The sequence below is a fragment of the Struthio camelus genome, chromosome 1 (genome assembly GCF_040807025.1).
Source record: "Struthio camelus isolate bStrCam1 chromosome 1, bStrCam1.hap1, whole genome shotgun sequence".
Taxonomy (NCBI): domain Eukaryota; kingdom Metazoa; phylum Chordata; class Aves; order Struthioniformes; family Struthionidae; genus Struthio; species Struthio camelus.
Window position 1 is genome coordinate 223,754,574 of NC_090942.1, and position 16,172 is coordinate 223,770,745.

Genomic DNA, 16,172 nt, shown 5'->3' on the forward strand with positions numbered 1-16,172 from the left:
CCCCACCCCGGCCATCGCCCCCGCCCGCAGAGATGCCGCCCGCCTGCCCGTCCGTCCGTCCGTCCGTCTGCGCGCCTACCGCTCTTCCTCGTCCACCCGCCCGGCCGCCCCCTCCGTCGACCCGTCCTTCCCTCCAGCCGTCCGTCTCTCCATCCCCTCGTGCTGCGGCTCCTTCTCCGTCCATTAACCCGGCTGCCCACCTGCCCCCCACCCATCTCTGCCCCCGCCCTCTGCCCACCCACCCCACATCTGTGCATCCGCCTCTGCCCACCCGCCCTGCACCCACCCACCCACCCCTGTGCCTACTTGTCCCCCTACTCCACCCACCGTTATGCCCGCCTGTCCCTCACTCCTCCATGCAGGCACCCATCCACCCACCTCTATGCCCTCTCATACCCCGTCCACCCAACTATCCACCCACCCACCAGTCTGCGTGCCCACTCATCCCCCAAAAACCCATGCATCCACCTACCCCTAAGCCCATCCATCCATCCACTCACACCCCACCCACCCACCCACCCACTCACCTATCTACCCACCCATCCATCCAACTATCCATCCACACCCCCACTCCCCCACGCATCCACTTATCCATCCATCCACCCATCTACCCACCCACCCCCCTGATCATCCACCCACCCCCCTGATCATCCACTGATCCACCTACCTACCCATCCATCCACCAATACATCCACCGGTCCACCCACCCAGCCATCCACCCCCCCACCCATCCGTCCACATACCTATTCACCCATCAATACATCCACCGATCCACCCACCTGTCATCTACCCACCCACCCACCCACCCATCCACACACCTATTTACCCATCAATACATCCACTGATCCACCCACCTGTCCATCCACCCACCCATCTATCCACCTATCCATGCACCCACTCACCCACCCATCCATCCATCCACCCACCTGACCATCCATCCATCGACCCTCCAGTCACCCATCCACCCACCCATATGTCCACCCACCCATCCAAGCATCCATCCACCCATCCATCCCCCTGCTCATCCATTCACCCACTCACCCACCCACCCATCCATCCACCCACCCATACATCCACCCACCCAATCCACCCACCTGTCCATCCACCCACCCACCGACCCATCCACCCATCCATCCACCCACCCATACGTCCACCCACCCAATCCACCCACCTGTCCATCCACCCACTCACCCATCCATCCACCCACCCATACATCCACCCACCCAATCCACCCACCTATCCATCCACTCACCCACCGACCCATCCACCCATCCATCCACCCACCAGTCCATCCACCCACCCACTGACCCATCCACCCATCCATCCACCCACCCATACGTCCACCCACCCAATCCACCCACCTGTCCATCCACCCACCCCCCATCCATTCACCCATCCATGCATCCAACCCCCCACCCCCCCACTCATCCCCCTCCCACCCAAAGCCCACCCATCCATCTAGGCACATACCCCCATGCCCCTCGTGCCCCCCACCTCTATACCCCCATGCCCCCCACCTCTACGCCCCCCTGCCCCCCTCGGCACGGCAGCACCCACCTTGCTTGCCGGGTGCCAGGGGCGCAGCCAGGGGGCCCAGCTGCCGCCCCGGGAGCTCGGCTGGCGGCAGCCCCCCGCACTCGAGCCGCTTCTGCCTCCGCACGGCATCTCTGCGGGCAGAGGGGCCGGCAGCCCTGAGCCCCGCCGCGGCCCCCACCGCCGCCCCTCCTGCCTGCCCCGGCACGGGCACACACGTGTGTGCACGCGTGTCCTGCCCGCGGGCACGGTGCGGCCCCCCCACCACCACCGAGGAGCCCGGCTGCTTCGGGGCTTTGCCCCAGGCCCCTTCGCTTTGGGGGACGTTTGCAAAGCAATGCCGCCGGGCCCGGTGCGCGGGGTCACGCGCCTCTGTGCTGCCCCGCGCAGACCTTCCCGGATAAAAGCCATGCCAGAGCTCGAAGCGGTTTGCAGAGCATCCCTCAGCGAGGCCCCTTCATTAAAGGCAGCTATTGCCACCCAGCTTCGAGGCCATGCGGGGACATCGCTGCCACCCAGAGCCAGCGGCACCTCGGGGTTCAGTCCCCGGCGTCGCGCCAGGAAAGAGCGAGAGGAGCAGAGGCGCCGGCTGGCCGCGGACTGCCCGGCGCGGGAGCGAGGGGCCGCCGGAGCCCCCCTCGCCATCAGCCCCCTCCGCCGCGGCGCGGCCCACCCGAGCGCCTGTGCATGGAGGCTGTGCACGGCCAGATGGGGTGTGCATGAGCGCTTGTGCATGGAGGGTGTGCACGGCCAGGCAGGGTGTGCGTGAGCGCTTGTGCATGGAGGCTGTGCATGTGCACGTGCATGTGCGTGTGTGCGTGGCCAGGCAGGGTGTGCATGAGCAGCTGTGCACGGAGGGTGTGAGAGTGTGTCTGTGTGTGTGTGTGGGCAGGCAGGGTGTGCATGAGCGCCTGTGCATAGAGGGTGTGTGTGTGCGCGCATGGCCAGCAGGGTGTGCACGAGCACCTGTGCATGGAGAGAGAGAGAGAGAGAGAGAGAGAGTGTGTGTGTGTGTGTGTGGGTGCGCGTGCGCACATGGCCAGGCAGGGTGCGCATGAACACCTGTGCATGGAAGGTGTGAAAGTGTGTGTGTGTGCGTGTATGGGCAGGCAGGGTGTGCATGAGCGCCTGTGAATGGGCAGTGTGTCTGTGTAGGTGTGTGGACGGCCAGGCAGGGCGTGCACGAGCGCTTGTGCATGCGCATGTGCATGTGTGTGAGCATGTGTGTGCATGAGTGCCTGTGCACAGAGGGTGTGGGTGTGGGTGTGGGTGTGGGTGTGGGTGTGGGTGTGTGCATGGCCAGCAGGGTGTGCACGAGCACCTGTGCTTGGAGGGTGTGCATATGCGTGCGTGTTTGTGTGTGTGTGTGCGCATGGTCAGCAGGGTGTGCATGAGCAACTGTGCATGGAGAGTGTGTGTGTGTGTGTGTGTGCGTGTATGGGCAGGCAGGGTGTGCATGAGCGCCTGTGAATGGGCAGTGTGTCTGTGTAGGTGTGTGGACGGCCAGGCAGGGCGTGCACGAGCGCTTGTGCATGCGCATGTGCATGTGTGTGAGCATGTGTGTGCATGAGTGCCTGTGCACAGAGGGTGTGGGTGTGGGTGTGGGTGTGGGTGTGGGTGTGGGTGTGAGTGTGTGCATGGCCAGCAGGGTGTGCACGAGCACCTGTGCTTGGAGGGTGTGCATATGCGTGCGTGTTTGTGTGTGTGTGTGCGCATGGTCAGCAGGGTGTGCATGAGCAACTGTGCATGGAGAGTGTGTGTGTGTGTGTGTGTGTGTGTGTGTGTGTGTGCGTGTATGGGCAGGCAGGGTGTGCATGAGCGCCTGTGAATGGGCAGTGTGTCTGTGTAGGTGTGTGGACGGCCAGGCAGGGCGTGCACGAGCGCTTGTGCATGCGCATGTGCATGTGTGTGAGCATGTGTGTGCATGAGTGCCTGTGCACAGAGGGTGTGGGTGTGGGTGTGGGTGTGGGTGTGGGTGTGGGTGTGGGTGTGGGTGTGTGCATGGCCAGCAGGGTGTGCACGAGCACCCGTGCTTGGAGGGTGTGCATATGCGTGCGTGTTTGTGTGTGTGTGTGTGCGCATGGTCAGCAGGGTGTGCATGAGCAACTGTGCATGGAGAGTGTGTGTGTGTGTGTGTGTGTGTGTGTGTGTGGGCAGGCAGGGTGTGCATGAGCGCCTGTGAATGGGCAGTGTGTCTGTGTAGGTGTGTGGACGGCCAGGCAGGATGTGCACGAGCGCTTGTGCATGCACATGTGCATGTGTGTGCACACGTGTGTGTGTCTGTGAGCATGTGTGCATGGCTGGCAGCATGTGCATGAGCACCTGTGCATGGAGGGTGTGCACGGCCAGGCGGGGTGTGCGTGAACGCTTGTGCATGGAGGGTGTGCGTGTGCATGTGCGTGTGTGTGTGTGTGCATTTGTGTGCATGAGTGCCTGTGCACAGAGGGTGTGGGTGTGGGTGTGTGCATGGCCAGCAGGGTGTGCACGAGCACCTGTGCATGGAGGGTGTGCATGTGCGTGCATGTTTGTGTGTGTGTGTGCGCATGGCCAGCAGGGTGTGCATGAGCAACTGTGCATGGAGGGTGTGAGTGTATGTGTGTGTGTATGGGCAGGTAGGGTGTTCATGAGCGCCTGTGCATGGAGGGCGTGTGGAGGGGGGTGTGTGCAAGCATGAGCAGGCAGGGTGTGCATGAGCACCCGTGCACAGTGTTTGTGGCGGACTGTAGGGGTGTGTGTGCGCGTGAACTGCCAGGCAGGCCGTGTGCATGTGCTTGTGCGCAGGGGCTGCGCGTGTGTGTGTGTGCGCAAGACCAGACAGGATGTGCGCGTGTGCACATGCACAGGGGGACGGGGTGTCTGTACCCACGTGGCCAGGCAGGATGAGCATTTGCATGTGCACTTTGCATGTGCACTTTGTGTGTGTGCGCACGTGTGTGCAGGCATGCACTTGCAATGCCAGACAGGACAAGTGGGTGGGTGTGCGCACCGGGTGTGTGCGCAGTATGTGTGTGCGTGCATGCAAGGCCCAACAGGATAAGCAGGTGTGCATGCGCGCTGTGTGTGCGTGTGCACGTATGTGTGCATGTGCGTGCAAAGCCTGACGGGACGAGCAGGTGTGCATGCACACCGTGTGTGTGCATGTAGGTGCATGCGCATGTGCAAGCCCAGATGGGACGAGTAGGTGTACACGCACACCGCGTGTATGTGCACGTATGCGTGTGCACGCGTGCAAAGCCCAACGGGACGAGCGGCTGTGCACGCACACCGTGTGTGTGTGCACATACATGTGTGCACATGTGCAAGGCCCAACGGGACGAGCGGCTGTGCACGCGCCCATGGTGCTGGCGTTCCTCCTGCTTTTGCTATTTCTGCTGCCGCAGCGGCACCGGCCACCCACCGGCCAGCGCGGCAAAAAAGCGCCATCGGCCGGCGGGCCGAGCCGCCCGGCGCCCCGACGGGGCATCATCTGCAGTGATTTCCCCCATGCAGGATGGGGCGCGAATGCGTCCACTTTACCGCTGGCAAAACCGAGGCGCGGGCCGGCGAGATCCCCCCGCGGAGGGGTCAGCGGAAGCCGCATCAGAAACAAATCCCAGCTCTTTCCCTTCGCCGCGGTGGGCGCTTACCTGAGCGGACCCTCGGCGGGCAGGTCGTGGGGGGGGTCGTCGCAGCTCAGCCGGCTCTCGCCCTCCAGCAGGTAGACGTAGACGTGCTCCTGGGGAGGGGGGGGAGGCGGCCGATCAGGCCGAGCATCCCCGGCCAGGGGTCTGGGGGGGGATCGCACCCCCGAGGAGGAGGAGCAGAGGGAGGAAGGCGGCACGGCGGCCGCGCGCAACGACACGCCGTTACGGGCGGCTAAGGCAGGAAGACACCGGGCGTCACGGCGCCGGGAGGGATTTCACGCGGGATGATGCCGCGGGAGCGTCGGGGGGATGCCCCACGTACCGCTGCGGGCAGCACGGCGAGGACGGCGTCGCGCAGGGCTCGGCGGAGGCCGGCGCCGTCCAGCACGGCCCCCAGGCTCAGCAGCGCGTCCTGCGGAGAGAGCAGACGGCGCCGTCAGCGCGGCAGCACCCCGGCGCGGGGCGGGCACCGGCGGGGAAACTGAGGCACGGCGGCGGCGAGGCGGTGTCAGCGCGCAGGGAGAGCGGGCGGCAGACCCGGGGCTGCACGAGCCACACCAGTGTCAGCCATGAGCCACACCAGTCTCAGCACCAGCAACACCAGTGTCTGCACCAGCAACACCAGTGTCTGCACCAGCCACACCAGTGTCAGCACCAGCAACACCAGTCTCACCACCAGCCACACCAGTGTCTCAGCACGAGCCACACCAGTCTCACTACCAGCCACACCAGTCTCACCACCAGCCACACCAGTGTCTGCACCAGCCACACCAGTCTCACCACCAGCCACACCAGTCTCAGCACCAGCCACACCAGTGTCTGCACCAGCAACACCAGTGTCTGCACCAGCCACACCAGTGTCTGCACCAGCCACACCAGTCTCACCACCAGCCACGCCAGTGTCTCAGCACGAGCCACACCAGTCTCACCACCAGCCACACCAGTGTCTGCACCAGCCACACCAGTCTCACCACCAGCCACGCCAGTGTCTCAGCACGAGCCACACCAGTCTCACCACCAGCCACACCAGTCTCACCACCAGCCACGCCAGTGTCTCAGCACGAGCCACACCAGTCTCACCACCAGCCACACCAGTCTCACCACCAGCCACACCAGTGTCTGCACCAGCCACACCAGTCTCACCACCAGCCACACCAGTGTCTCAGCACGAGCCACACCAGTCTCACCACCAGCCACACCAGTCTCACCACCAGCCACGCCAGTGTCTGCACGAGCCACACCAGTCTCACCACCAGCCACACCAGTCTCACCACCAGCCACACCAGTGTCTGCACCAGCCACACCAGTCTCACCACCAGCCACGCCAGTGTCTCAGCACGAGCCACACCAGTCTCACCACCAGCCACACCAGTCTCACCACCAGCCACACCAGTGTCTCAGCACCAGCCCCACCAACATGTGTACTAGCCTCTCGAGCACCTGCACTAGCCTCACCAACGCCTGCACTAGCCCCGCTGTGCCGCGGGGACCGGCCTGAGGACGGCTGGACGGCGGCACCGGCCCCCGCTCGCCCCTCGCCGGGAGGGTTCAGCCCTCGCGCCGCTCATCGGTGCTGGCGCTGGCGGCTCGCCGCCTCGACCCCGGCCCCGCGGGCAGGGACTTGCCGGCCGCGGCCTCCCCAGCAGCTCGCTGCAGGGCCCGGCCTTGGCCAGGCAGCCCGGCCCGAGCAACGCGGCGAGCGTGCCCGGGGGTACTTGCGCGGCGGTCCCTCGGCAGAGCGTGCCGGCGGCCATTGCGCTGGAGCTCAGCACCCGCCGGTCGGGGACAACGCAAGAGCAATGTCAGACATGGGTCTGGTGTAAGAGGGTCAGGACTGAGCCCTTGGTGCCTGCTCCGGGCAGCCACAGAAGTGCAGAAGAGCTGGAGGTGCGAGGCGCCTTTAGGGATCATCTCGTCCAACCCTCTGCTCAAGCAGGGTCACCTGGAGCACGTTGCCCGGGACCATGTCCAGTCAGGGTTGAATATCTTCGGGGAAGGAGACTCCACAACCGACCTGGGCAACCTGTGCCAGGGCTCTGTCACCCTTACAAGAAAGAAGCTTTTCCTCATGTTCAGACGGACCTTCCTGTGTCTCAGTTTGTGCCCATTGCCTCTCATCCTGTCACTGGGCACCACGGAGAAGAGTCTGGCCCCATCCTCTGGACACCCTCCCTTCACATACTTCTACACATTGATCACATCCCCCCTCAGTCTTCTCTTCTCCAGGCTGAACAGGCCCAGCTCCCTCAGCCTTTCCTCAGAGCAGAGATGCTCCAGTCCCCTCATCATCTGTGTAGCCCTCTGCTGCACTCTCTCCAGGAGTGCCATGTCTCTCCTGCACTGGGGAGCCCAGCACTGGACCCAGTACTCCAGGTGAGGCCTCCCCAGGGCTGAGGAGAGGGGCAGGATCACCTCCCTCCACCTGCTGGCAACACTCTGCCTCATGCAGCCCAGGAGACCACTGGCCTTCTTGGCCACAAGGGCGCACTGCTGGCTCATGGTCACCTTGTTGTCCACCAGCACTCCCAGGCCCTTCTCGGCAGAGCTGCTTTCCAACAGGTCAACCCCCAGCCTGTACTGGTGCATGGGATTATTCCTGCCTAGGTGAGGGACCTTGCACTTGCCTTTGTTGAACTTCAGGAGGTTCCTCTCCGCCCAGCTCTCCAGCCTGTCCACGTCCCTCTGAATAGCAGCACAGTCTTCTGGTGTGTTAGCCTCTCCCCCCAGTTTAGTATCATCAGCAAACTTGCTGAGGGTGCATCTGCCCCAGCATCCAGCACATTACGAAGCTGTTGCACAGTGCTGGATCCAGTATCCCCCACCGGAGCCCACCGCTCACTACAGGCCTCCCACTAGACTTTGCACCACTGACGGCAGAGCCGCCAGCCACCGCCGTTCAGCCGGTTCTCAGCCCCACCACGGCCCCTCCATCTGCCCAAAGGGCAGAGGCGGCACCAGCTGCGCCGGAGGAAAGGCGCCGAGCCACTTGGCAGGGTTTTGCTGTACCGTTTTTGGCGGGTTTCGAGGGAATTGTGCCAAGAGCCATCATTCAGACTGGGGGGGAACCGCGGGGAGGGGGGCAGTCGCACGCCTTGCGCCGGTTTCAGGCTCCCTGGGAAGAGGGGGACGCGCTCGGGGCGCCCAGCGGCTCTGAGGGCCGCGCTGGCCGCCGGCCCCCGCGGGACGGGGCAGCCCGCGACGCCCGCCGCCAGCCCGCGGGGCTGCGTCCGGCTGACGACAGTGGCGCTGGCTGTTATTCCGACAGGGCTGTATCTCCAGTCGCGTAGTTACACTGGAGACACATGCACTGTAGAATACAGCCAGGCCTCGGCGGGCCGGGCGGCGCGGGGGTCCCGCCGATGCGAACGTGTCCCCTCCGCACCCGACCCCGGCGCAACCTTTTGTGCACGGACGGATGCAGGGCGGCATCGTTCCCTCGCCAGGCCGGGAAGCGGGGAGCCGTGCGTCCTGCGGGCCAGGCCGTGCAAGAGCCCCGACGGGAGCGGGCGGCACGGCGGCGGCAGCAGGGGGGCGGTTTTCGGGGGGGGGGCAGCGCGGTGCCGGACAGGTGCCGCGGCGCGGGCAGCTGGCCGCCGCCTGCTTTAAAAGGCTGGGGAATGCGGGGCCCGTCCGCGGGGCGGGGGGAGAGGGCAGCGGTGGAAAAAAGCCGCAGGAGCTAAAAAAAGCCCCAAAGGCCAGGCGGGAGGCGCAGAGCCGGGTGAGGACGGTCAGAGAGCGGCGCGGGAGCTGGGAGGGAGCGGAGGGGCCAGCGCTGCCCCGAGCATCCCGCTCCGCCGCCGGCTCCGCTGCCGGCCGGGCTCTGCCGTCCCTCCTGGCCCCGCTCGGGACCGAGCCCGGCTCGGGAAGGCCTCGCCGTCTGGGATGCAAGCCCTGCTTGGCAAGGGGTGCGAGCCCAGCGCCCTGCTGGGGGCTGCCCGCCGGCCGAGCGGACCGCTGCCGAGCATCCCCGCCCGGGGTCTCGGCAGCCGGGGGGGGGGGCGGCGGGGGGGGGGGGCGGTGCGGCTCCGGCCGCTCGCTCGGGTTTCTCTTGGCGCCCCGCGACAGGCGGCATCCCCGCCACGAACGCTATGCGTGTCCCCCCCCGCCGCCGCCGCCCCCGCCGCCGCCGGCCATCGCGCTGGCAGGGCAGCTGCAGGGCCACCAGGCTGGGCGGCGGAGGGGGGGGATGGATGAGAGGGAGGGGGGTGGGGGGGATGACCGGGGGGGTGAGCGGCGGCGGGGGGGGATGAGCGGCGGGGAGGGGGATGAGCGGCGGGGGGGGATGGATGAGCGGGGGGGATGGATGAGCGGCGGGGGGGGGATGGATGAGCGGGGGGGGGACGAGCGACGGGGAGGGGGATGAGCGGGGGGGGATGGATGAGCGGGGGGGGGATGGATGAGCGGGGGGGATGGATGAGCGGCGGGGGGGGGATGGATGAGCGGGGGGGGGACGAGCGACGGGGAGGGGGATGAGCGGGGGGGGGATGGATGAGCTGGGGGGGGATGAGCGGCGGCGGGGGGGGACGAGTGGTGGGGAGGGGGATGAGCGGGGGGGATGCATGAGCGGGGGGGGATGAGCGGGGGGGGGATGGATGAGCGGGGGGGGATGGATGAGCGGGGGGGGGATGGATGAGCTGGGGGGGGACGAGCGGCGGGGAGGGGGATGAGCGGGGGGGGATGGATGAGCTGGGGGGGGATGAGCGGCGGCGGGGGGGGACGAGCGGCTCCGCGGCCCCGCGGGCATCGCTTCGCGCCGGCTGCCGGGGGTGAAAGGCGGCGGCGGGGGGGGGGCTTCGCCTGCCGCTCCCACCCTGCGCCCGAAGCCATGGCTCAGGCGGCCTCCGAAACGGCGGGAGCACGTTTCCCGGCCAGCGTGATTAGATTGTCCCTGTGCAATTACGGAGGACGAGCTCTTTTTTATTTTATTTTCTTTTTTTCCTTTCCCTTTTGTAAATATTTCCCATTAGCTGCCGTTATGAATAGCGGAATTAAATGCCTCTAAACGACGAGCCCGTTACGGAGCGGCCGAGCCCCAGCAGCGGGGTCACCGGGCCATCCATCTCCGCCGGCTCCCGGCCCCGCGGCACCAGCCGCCCGGCCACGGGTTCGCTTCCCGGAGCCGGCGCGCCAGGCGCCCTGCCTGGCAAATCCCCCCCCCGCCCCGGCTGGGATCAGGGGACGGCATCCCCGCGGGCCGGTCCGTCCCTAATTAAGTACCCGCTTGCGGCGGGACCTTGCTGCACGGGGGGGCCACCGGCTCGCTGCTCCCTTAGCTGCAGGGGACGTCGCTGGGCTCAGCCCCGATCTCCCCCCCCCCAACCCCGCCCCGGTCCCGGGGGTGCATCCGAGCAAGGGGCCAAAAACGCTCCCGCAGGCGACGAATCGGCCCCCCCGGGACGGCCCTCTGCATCGCCGCTGGCAGCCCCAGGCGGCCGCCGCGCCGCGTCCCCGGCTCCCCGGAGGGCAGAGCAGTAAGGACACGTCCCAGGGGGGGCCGGGAGGGTTAATTAACGGCGACGATCCGAGTGGAAGCGGCTGTGCAGAGCCGGGCTGGCGAGATTGCATTTCGCAGCTGTCAGAGCCCCGACACCCTCGTCCCGGGCTCCGCCAGCGGCCCTGGGAAAAGGCTGCGCGCAGCGACAGGCGGGGGGGCGCGGGGGAATGACCTATTTTTTGGTGATGCGGAGACGCGGGGAGGCAGCGGGCTCCCTGCTGAGCCGTGCGCAGAGCTGGAGAAGTCCGGTGTGCCGGCCCGGCGGCACCTCTCCCCCGGACACGTTCCCCCGCAGAGGGCGAAACAAGAGCTCGGTTGGCAGCAGCACCCAAAACCCACCTCCCGCTGCCCCCAGGGCTCTCCGGAGGCGTTCACCCTGCTCACCCCGATCACGGAGAGCAAGGACCCCACAGACAGCCAGGCACGGTGGTGGGGAGGCCACCGAATCCGCATGAGTCCTGTTTCTCCAGGAGCTGGATCGGAACAGGCAGCGAGAAAGCACTGAGGCATCATCCAGATGTGGCACGGGTGCAGGGGGCAAGCTGCACCTCGGGGTGTCCATCCACACACGGGTGCAGGGGGAAAACTGCACCTCGGGGTGTCCATCCACACACGGGTGCAGGGGGCACGCTGCACCTCGGGGTGTCCATCCACACACGGGTGCAGGGGGCAAGCTGCACCTCGGGGTGTCCATCCACACACGGGTGCAGGGGGAAAACTGCACCTCGGGGTGTCCATCCAGACATGGGTGCAGGGGGCAAGCTGCACCTCGGGGTGTCCATCCACACACGGGTGCAGGGGGCAAGCTGCACCTCGGGGTGTCCATCCACACACGGGTGCAGGGGGCACGCTGCACCTCTGCGTGTCCATCCAGACACGGGTGCAGGGGGCAAGCTGCACCTCGGGGTGTCCATCCACACACGGGTGCAGGGGGCAAGCTGCACCTCGGGGTGTCCATCCAGACATGGGTGCAGGGGGCAAGCTGCACCTCGGGGTGTCCATCCACACACGGGTGCAGAGGGCAAGCTGCACCTCTGCGTGTCCATCCACACACGGGTGCAGGGGGCACGCTGCACCTCTGCGTGTCCATCCAGACACGGGTGCAGGGGGCAAGCTGCACCTCGGGGTGTCCATCCACACACGGGTGCAGGGGGCAAGCTGCACCTCGGGGTGTCCATCCAGACACGGGTGCAGGGGGCAAGCTGCACCTCGGGGTGTCCATCCACACACGGGTGCAGGGGGAAAACTGCACCTCGGGGTGTCCATCCAGACACGGGTGCAGGGGGCAAGCTGCACCACGGGGTGTCCATCCACACACGGGTGCAGGGGACAAGCTGCACCTCGGGGTGTCCATCCAGACACGGGTGCAGGGGGCAAGCTGCACCTCGGGGTGTCCATCCACACACGGGTGCAGGGGGCAAGCTGCACCTCGGGGTGTCCATCCAGACACGGGTGCAGGGGGCACGCTGCACCACAGGGTGTCCATCCAGACACGGGTGCAGGGGGAAAACTGCACCTCGGGGTGTCCATCCAGACATGGGTGCAGGGGGCACGCTGCACCTCGGGGTGTCCATCCACACACGGGTGCAGAGGGCAAGCTGCACCTCGGGGTGTCCATCCACACACGGGTGCAGGGGGCACGCTGCACCTCTGCGTGTCCATCCAGACACGGGTGCAGGGGGCAAGCTGCACCTCTGCGTGTCCATCCAGACATGGGTGCAGGGGGCAAGCTGCACCTCGGGGTGTCCATCCACACACGGGTGCAGGGGGCAAGCTGCACCACAGGGTGTCCATCCACACACGGGTGCAGGGGGCAAGCTGCACCTCTGCGTGTCCATCCAGACACGGGTGCAGGGGGCAAGCTGCACCTCGGGGTGTCCATCCAGACATGGGTGCAGGGTGCACGCCATGGCTCCTGGCACCAAATGACTGTAGGGTCTATGGGGGCTGCTTCTTCCCAGCCATGCAAAGCAGCAGAGCAGCTCCCTGCCCGTCTCTGTCCCACCAGGGCCACCAGGCCAGACCCCTGCTGCGACCTGCTCCGGGCTGGTACCCACGTGAGGACGTTGCAGTGCGCCAGCACAGCCAGGACACATCCAGTGTGCCGGCATGGGAAACACCATGGAGACGCAGATCATAGCGACGTGAGCAGCTCCCGCGCCCGCCGGAGGACAGGGTGCCATGAGCCGACCCTGCTGCCACCGAATACCAGGCTGGACTGGGCCCGGGGGTCCGTAGTCCTTGCTCCGGTCCCTCTCGCCGACGATGCTGCTGCTTTCATCCCCGTCCAACCTCTCCCCATGACACCTTCCTCCCCGTGCTGGCAGGAACGCGGCGCCCAGCAAGGTGAAGCGAAGCGCCGGAAGCGACGGGGAGCGATGCCCCTTCCCGGCCGCGCCGTTCCCTGTGGCCTCCCAAAACGCCCCACGCGCGGCGTGCCGGCCGGGACAGCTGCGCTCGGTCCCCCTCCACCTCCTCCTCCCCGGCCACCTCCAGGTCCGTTTGGATGTTTATGAAATACAGGGACGTCATCCCGGGCTGCTTCCTCTCCGGAAAGTCTCTTCTCGCGCCTGCCGCGGGGATGGGGCGCCGGGCTCGCGGGGCGCAGCAGCACCCCGGGGTGCTGCCTCCCGGCCGCTCTCCTGCCGCGGGGGCCTGGCAAAGAGCCGGGATGCAGCAGCGGGAGCCTCCCCGCGCCGCCTCGGCCCTCGCAGCGGGGCCAACCCGTCGCCTCCGTGCCAAATTCCTCCGGGGGAGGCGGGGGGGGGGGACCAGGACACCTCTGGGAAATGAATCATTTTCTAGCTGAACTTTCAGCCAAGCTTTTCCATACCGGCTGCGAGTAAATGACTCGCCAGACGCGGCCCTTTGAGCTATTTGGAGCCTGACCGCGTTTATCTCCGCCGCGTGCGTGCTCTGCCCAGCTTGCTCAAGGTCGCCGGTGCGGCCCGCGGGAGAGGGGAGCTCCAAGCCGCCTCCTGGCACCCCGGCTCCTCCGGAGCTGCCGCTGCTCCGTGCCATCATTCACGGCTGCTACCTGCTCGCTCTGTCCCGGGTACCTGCCCTTTAAACTCAAATTTATCTACCTGGGGATGCGAGGGAAATGATCTAAATTAATTCGGTAAGCGGATTAGCCAAAGTGCATTAGCCCCCGTGTGAACAATTTCATTGGGGATGAGAACGGACATCAGTCGGTCTGGATGACTTCACTGCCCGAGCTAAGTAACCCAAATCAAATTAGGGCCGTGCAGATGCTGAATAAGCAGGTCTCGGCGGGGCTTCGCGCTCGGTGAGAGCCTGCCGCAGAGCCGCCGGGCGCCCGCCTGGGCCGGGCCGGGCCGAGGGGCGCCGGGGCTGGCGCGGACCCAGGAAACCAGCTGAGGTTTTGCAGCCGTTTGGCTCCCGCCCCGCACTCGGTCTCTTTGCACGGCGCTCGGCGTGCAAAGAGACGGATGCGTCTCAGGCTGCGGCATGCAACAGGGGGCCCGGAGCAGGGAAAAGGCTCCGCGTCTGCCGGTTCAGGGCTTCGCCCTAAGCGCTCTCCCAGGAGCAGAGGGGTGGAAGGCACAGCGATGAGGGAGACAGCAGCAAATTCACCCCCCAGTGCATCCCACTTGCAGGCTGTTTGCAGGCGTGAAGGACAGAGGAGCAGCTCCGAGCGACCCAGCCTGCTGCAGAGATGGTGCTTGGGCTTCGGCTTGCTTTTCCTGGGCACGACAAAGTGCCTCGGTCCCTGCTTCCTGGCCAAAAAGATCCACCCCCCCCCGGCAGGAGGGGAGCATGCCCGCTTGCCCGGCGCTGCACGCGGCCAGTCCAGCCCCGCACGCTGCATCCTCCCGACCTCGGCAAGGCAGAGCCGGCCTTTGCGCCGCAATGGGGCCAGCGAGCATCCTCCTCCCCTCCCGGCTCGGCGCGAAGGAGGTCCCGTCCCACCTCGAAGCCCCTGAGCCCGGGTGCCGGCGGCCAGGGATTTACGGTTGGAGCAAGGGAAGACGAGGCTAGAGCGCTCCTCGCTCCTCCTGGAGGAGTCGGGGTGGGCTGTCCGCTGAGAAAGCGCCGGCCTCGTCTCCAGCCCGACCTTGCTGAGCTTCAGCTTCCAGCCTCTGGATCTCGTTACCCCTTCGGCTGACAGGCGAAAGCAAATCGCATTTGCATCCGTGCCGCCGTGCATCTGCCATCCCAGCAGAGCCGTTTGCCAGCCCCGTTTCCCCAGCTCTTCCCTGCCGCCAGCAGCGGCTCGCCCCGAGCCGAGGGCGACGGCGCGGGGATGCACAGAGCGCCCGGCCGGTGCATGGCCCCGGCCAACTGCGGGACCCCTTCGCAACCCCGTCCTCATCCGCAAAGGGACCTGCCTGGTGCCCTTTTGCAAGGGCAATTTTTCCCCTTCCTCCCTGTTTTTTGCAGAAGCGGCAGGGAGACGCATGTCCGGGACCTCTTCCGCCTCCCGCGAAGGTGCCCCGTCCCCCTGCGGCCAGCAGCTCTGCTGCAGCTTCCAGCCAGCTCTCTGCCACGGCCCAGCTTATATTGCTGAATATAGTGCCCAGGCCTCCGGGCAGCCTTCACAGGCTGCCCTCCTCCCCATCGCCAGCCCGGGCCAGGGCCACGCAGGGTGGCATCCTCGGCGGCGGAGCCTGGCCCTCCCCGAGCCTGCAGCCACCCCGCTGCCACAGGGCTCCGGGTCGCCGACGGCATCGCTTTAATCCAGCCGGGCAGCAAGGACCTGCAACCTGAGGTAGCCCCCTAATTATCCCATCTTTTGTATCAGGATAATGACTGTAAACGGGAAGGAAACTTCTGAGATATCTCTGGTCTCCTGATGTTATTTTGCCCTGGGTCCTGTCGCAACAGATAAATGAGGAGCTCGGCACTGCTGGCAGCTGCGCGAGGGCAGCCGGCAGGCATGGTGCACAGCTCCAGGCATGGTGCATGGCTCCAAGCACAGCACTGGGCTCCAGGCACAGCGTGAGGCTCCGGGCACGGTGCACTGCTCAAGGCATGGTGCACTTCTCTAGGCATGGTGCACAGCTTTGGGCGCAGCACGTTGCTCCAGGCATGACACACAGCTCCAGGCACGGTGCACAGCTCTAGGCATGGTGCACTGCTGCAAGCACAGCACGTGGCTCCAGGCACAGCACAGAGCTCCGCGCACGGTGCACGGCTCCGGGTACAGTGCACAGCTCTGGGCACAGTGCATGGCTCCAGGTATGGTGCAAAGCTCTGGGCATGGCACACGGCTCCGGGTATGGTGCACAGCTCCAGGTACAGTGCACAGCTCTGGGCACAACACACAGCTCTGGGCACAACACACAGCTCTGGGCACAGCGCACAGCTCCGGGCATGGTGCACAGCTCTGGGTGCGGTGCGCAGCTCTGGCCATGGTGCACGGCTCCGGGCATAGCACTCCTGAACAATTTGGGAACAGCCGATGCAAACGCACAGCCCGCAGGAGCAACCCCCCGGAAAGGTAAAGGTGCCGGCGGCCGGGCGCTTTCGGTGCCCTGGGGCGTGCAAAGCCCCCAGCC

General features: G+C 66.3%; 1 protein-coding gene across 2 annotated transcripts in view; it reads right to left on the reverse strand.

The window, feature by feature from the left end:
- Positions 1 to 16,172, reverse strand: part of PDE2A (phosphodiesterase 2A) — a 67,555-nt gene that overhangs the window by 14,925 nt on the left and 36,458 nt on the right. For both annotated transcript variants that reach the window (XM_068930845.1, XM_068930844.1), the window contains 3 exons: positions 5,479 to 5,568; positions 5,160 to 5,248; positions 1,558 to 1,667 (listed from right to left, as the gene is read on the reverse strand). In XM_068930845.1, the coding sequence (XP_068786946.1) occupies positions 1,558 to 1,667; positions 5,160 to 5,248; positions 5,479 to 5,568 (289 nt within the window). The remainder of the gene's footprint in view (positions 1 to 1,557; positions 1,668 to 5,159; positions 5,249 to 5,478; positions 5,569 to 16,172) is intronic.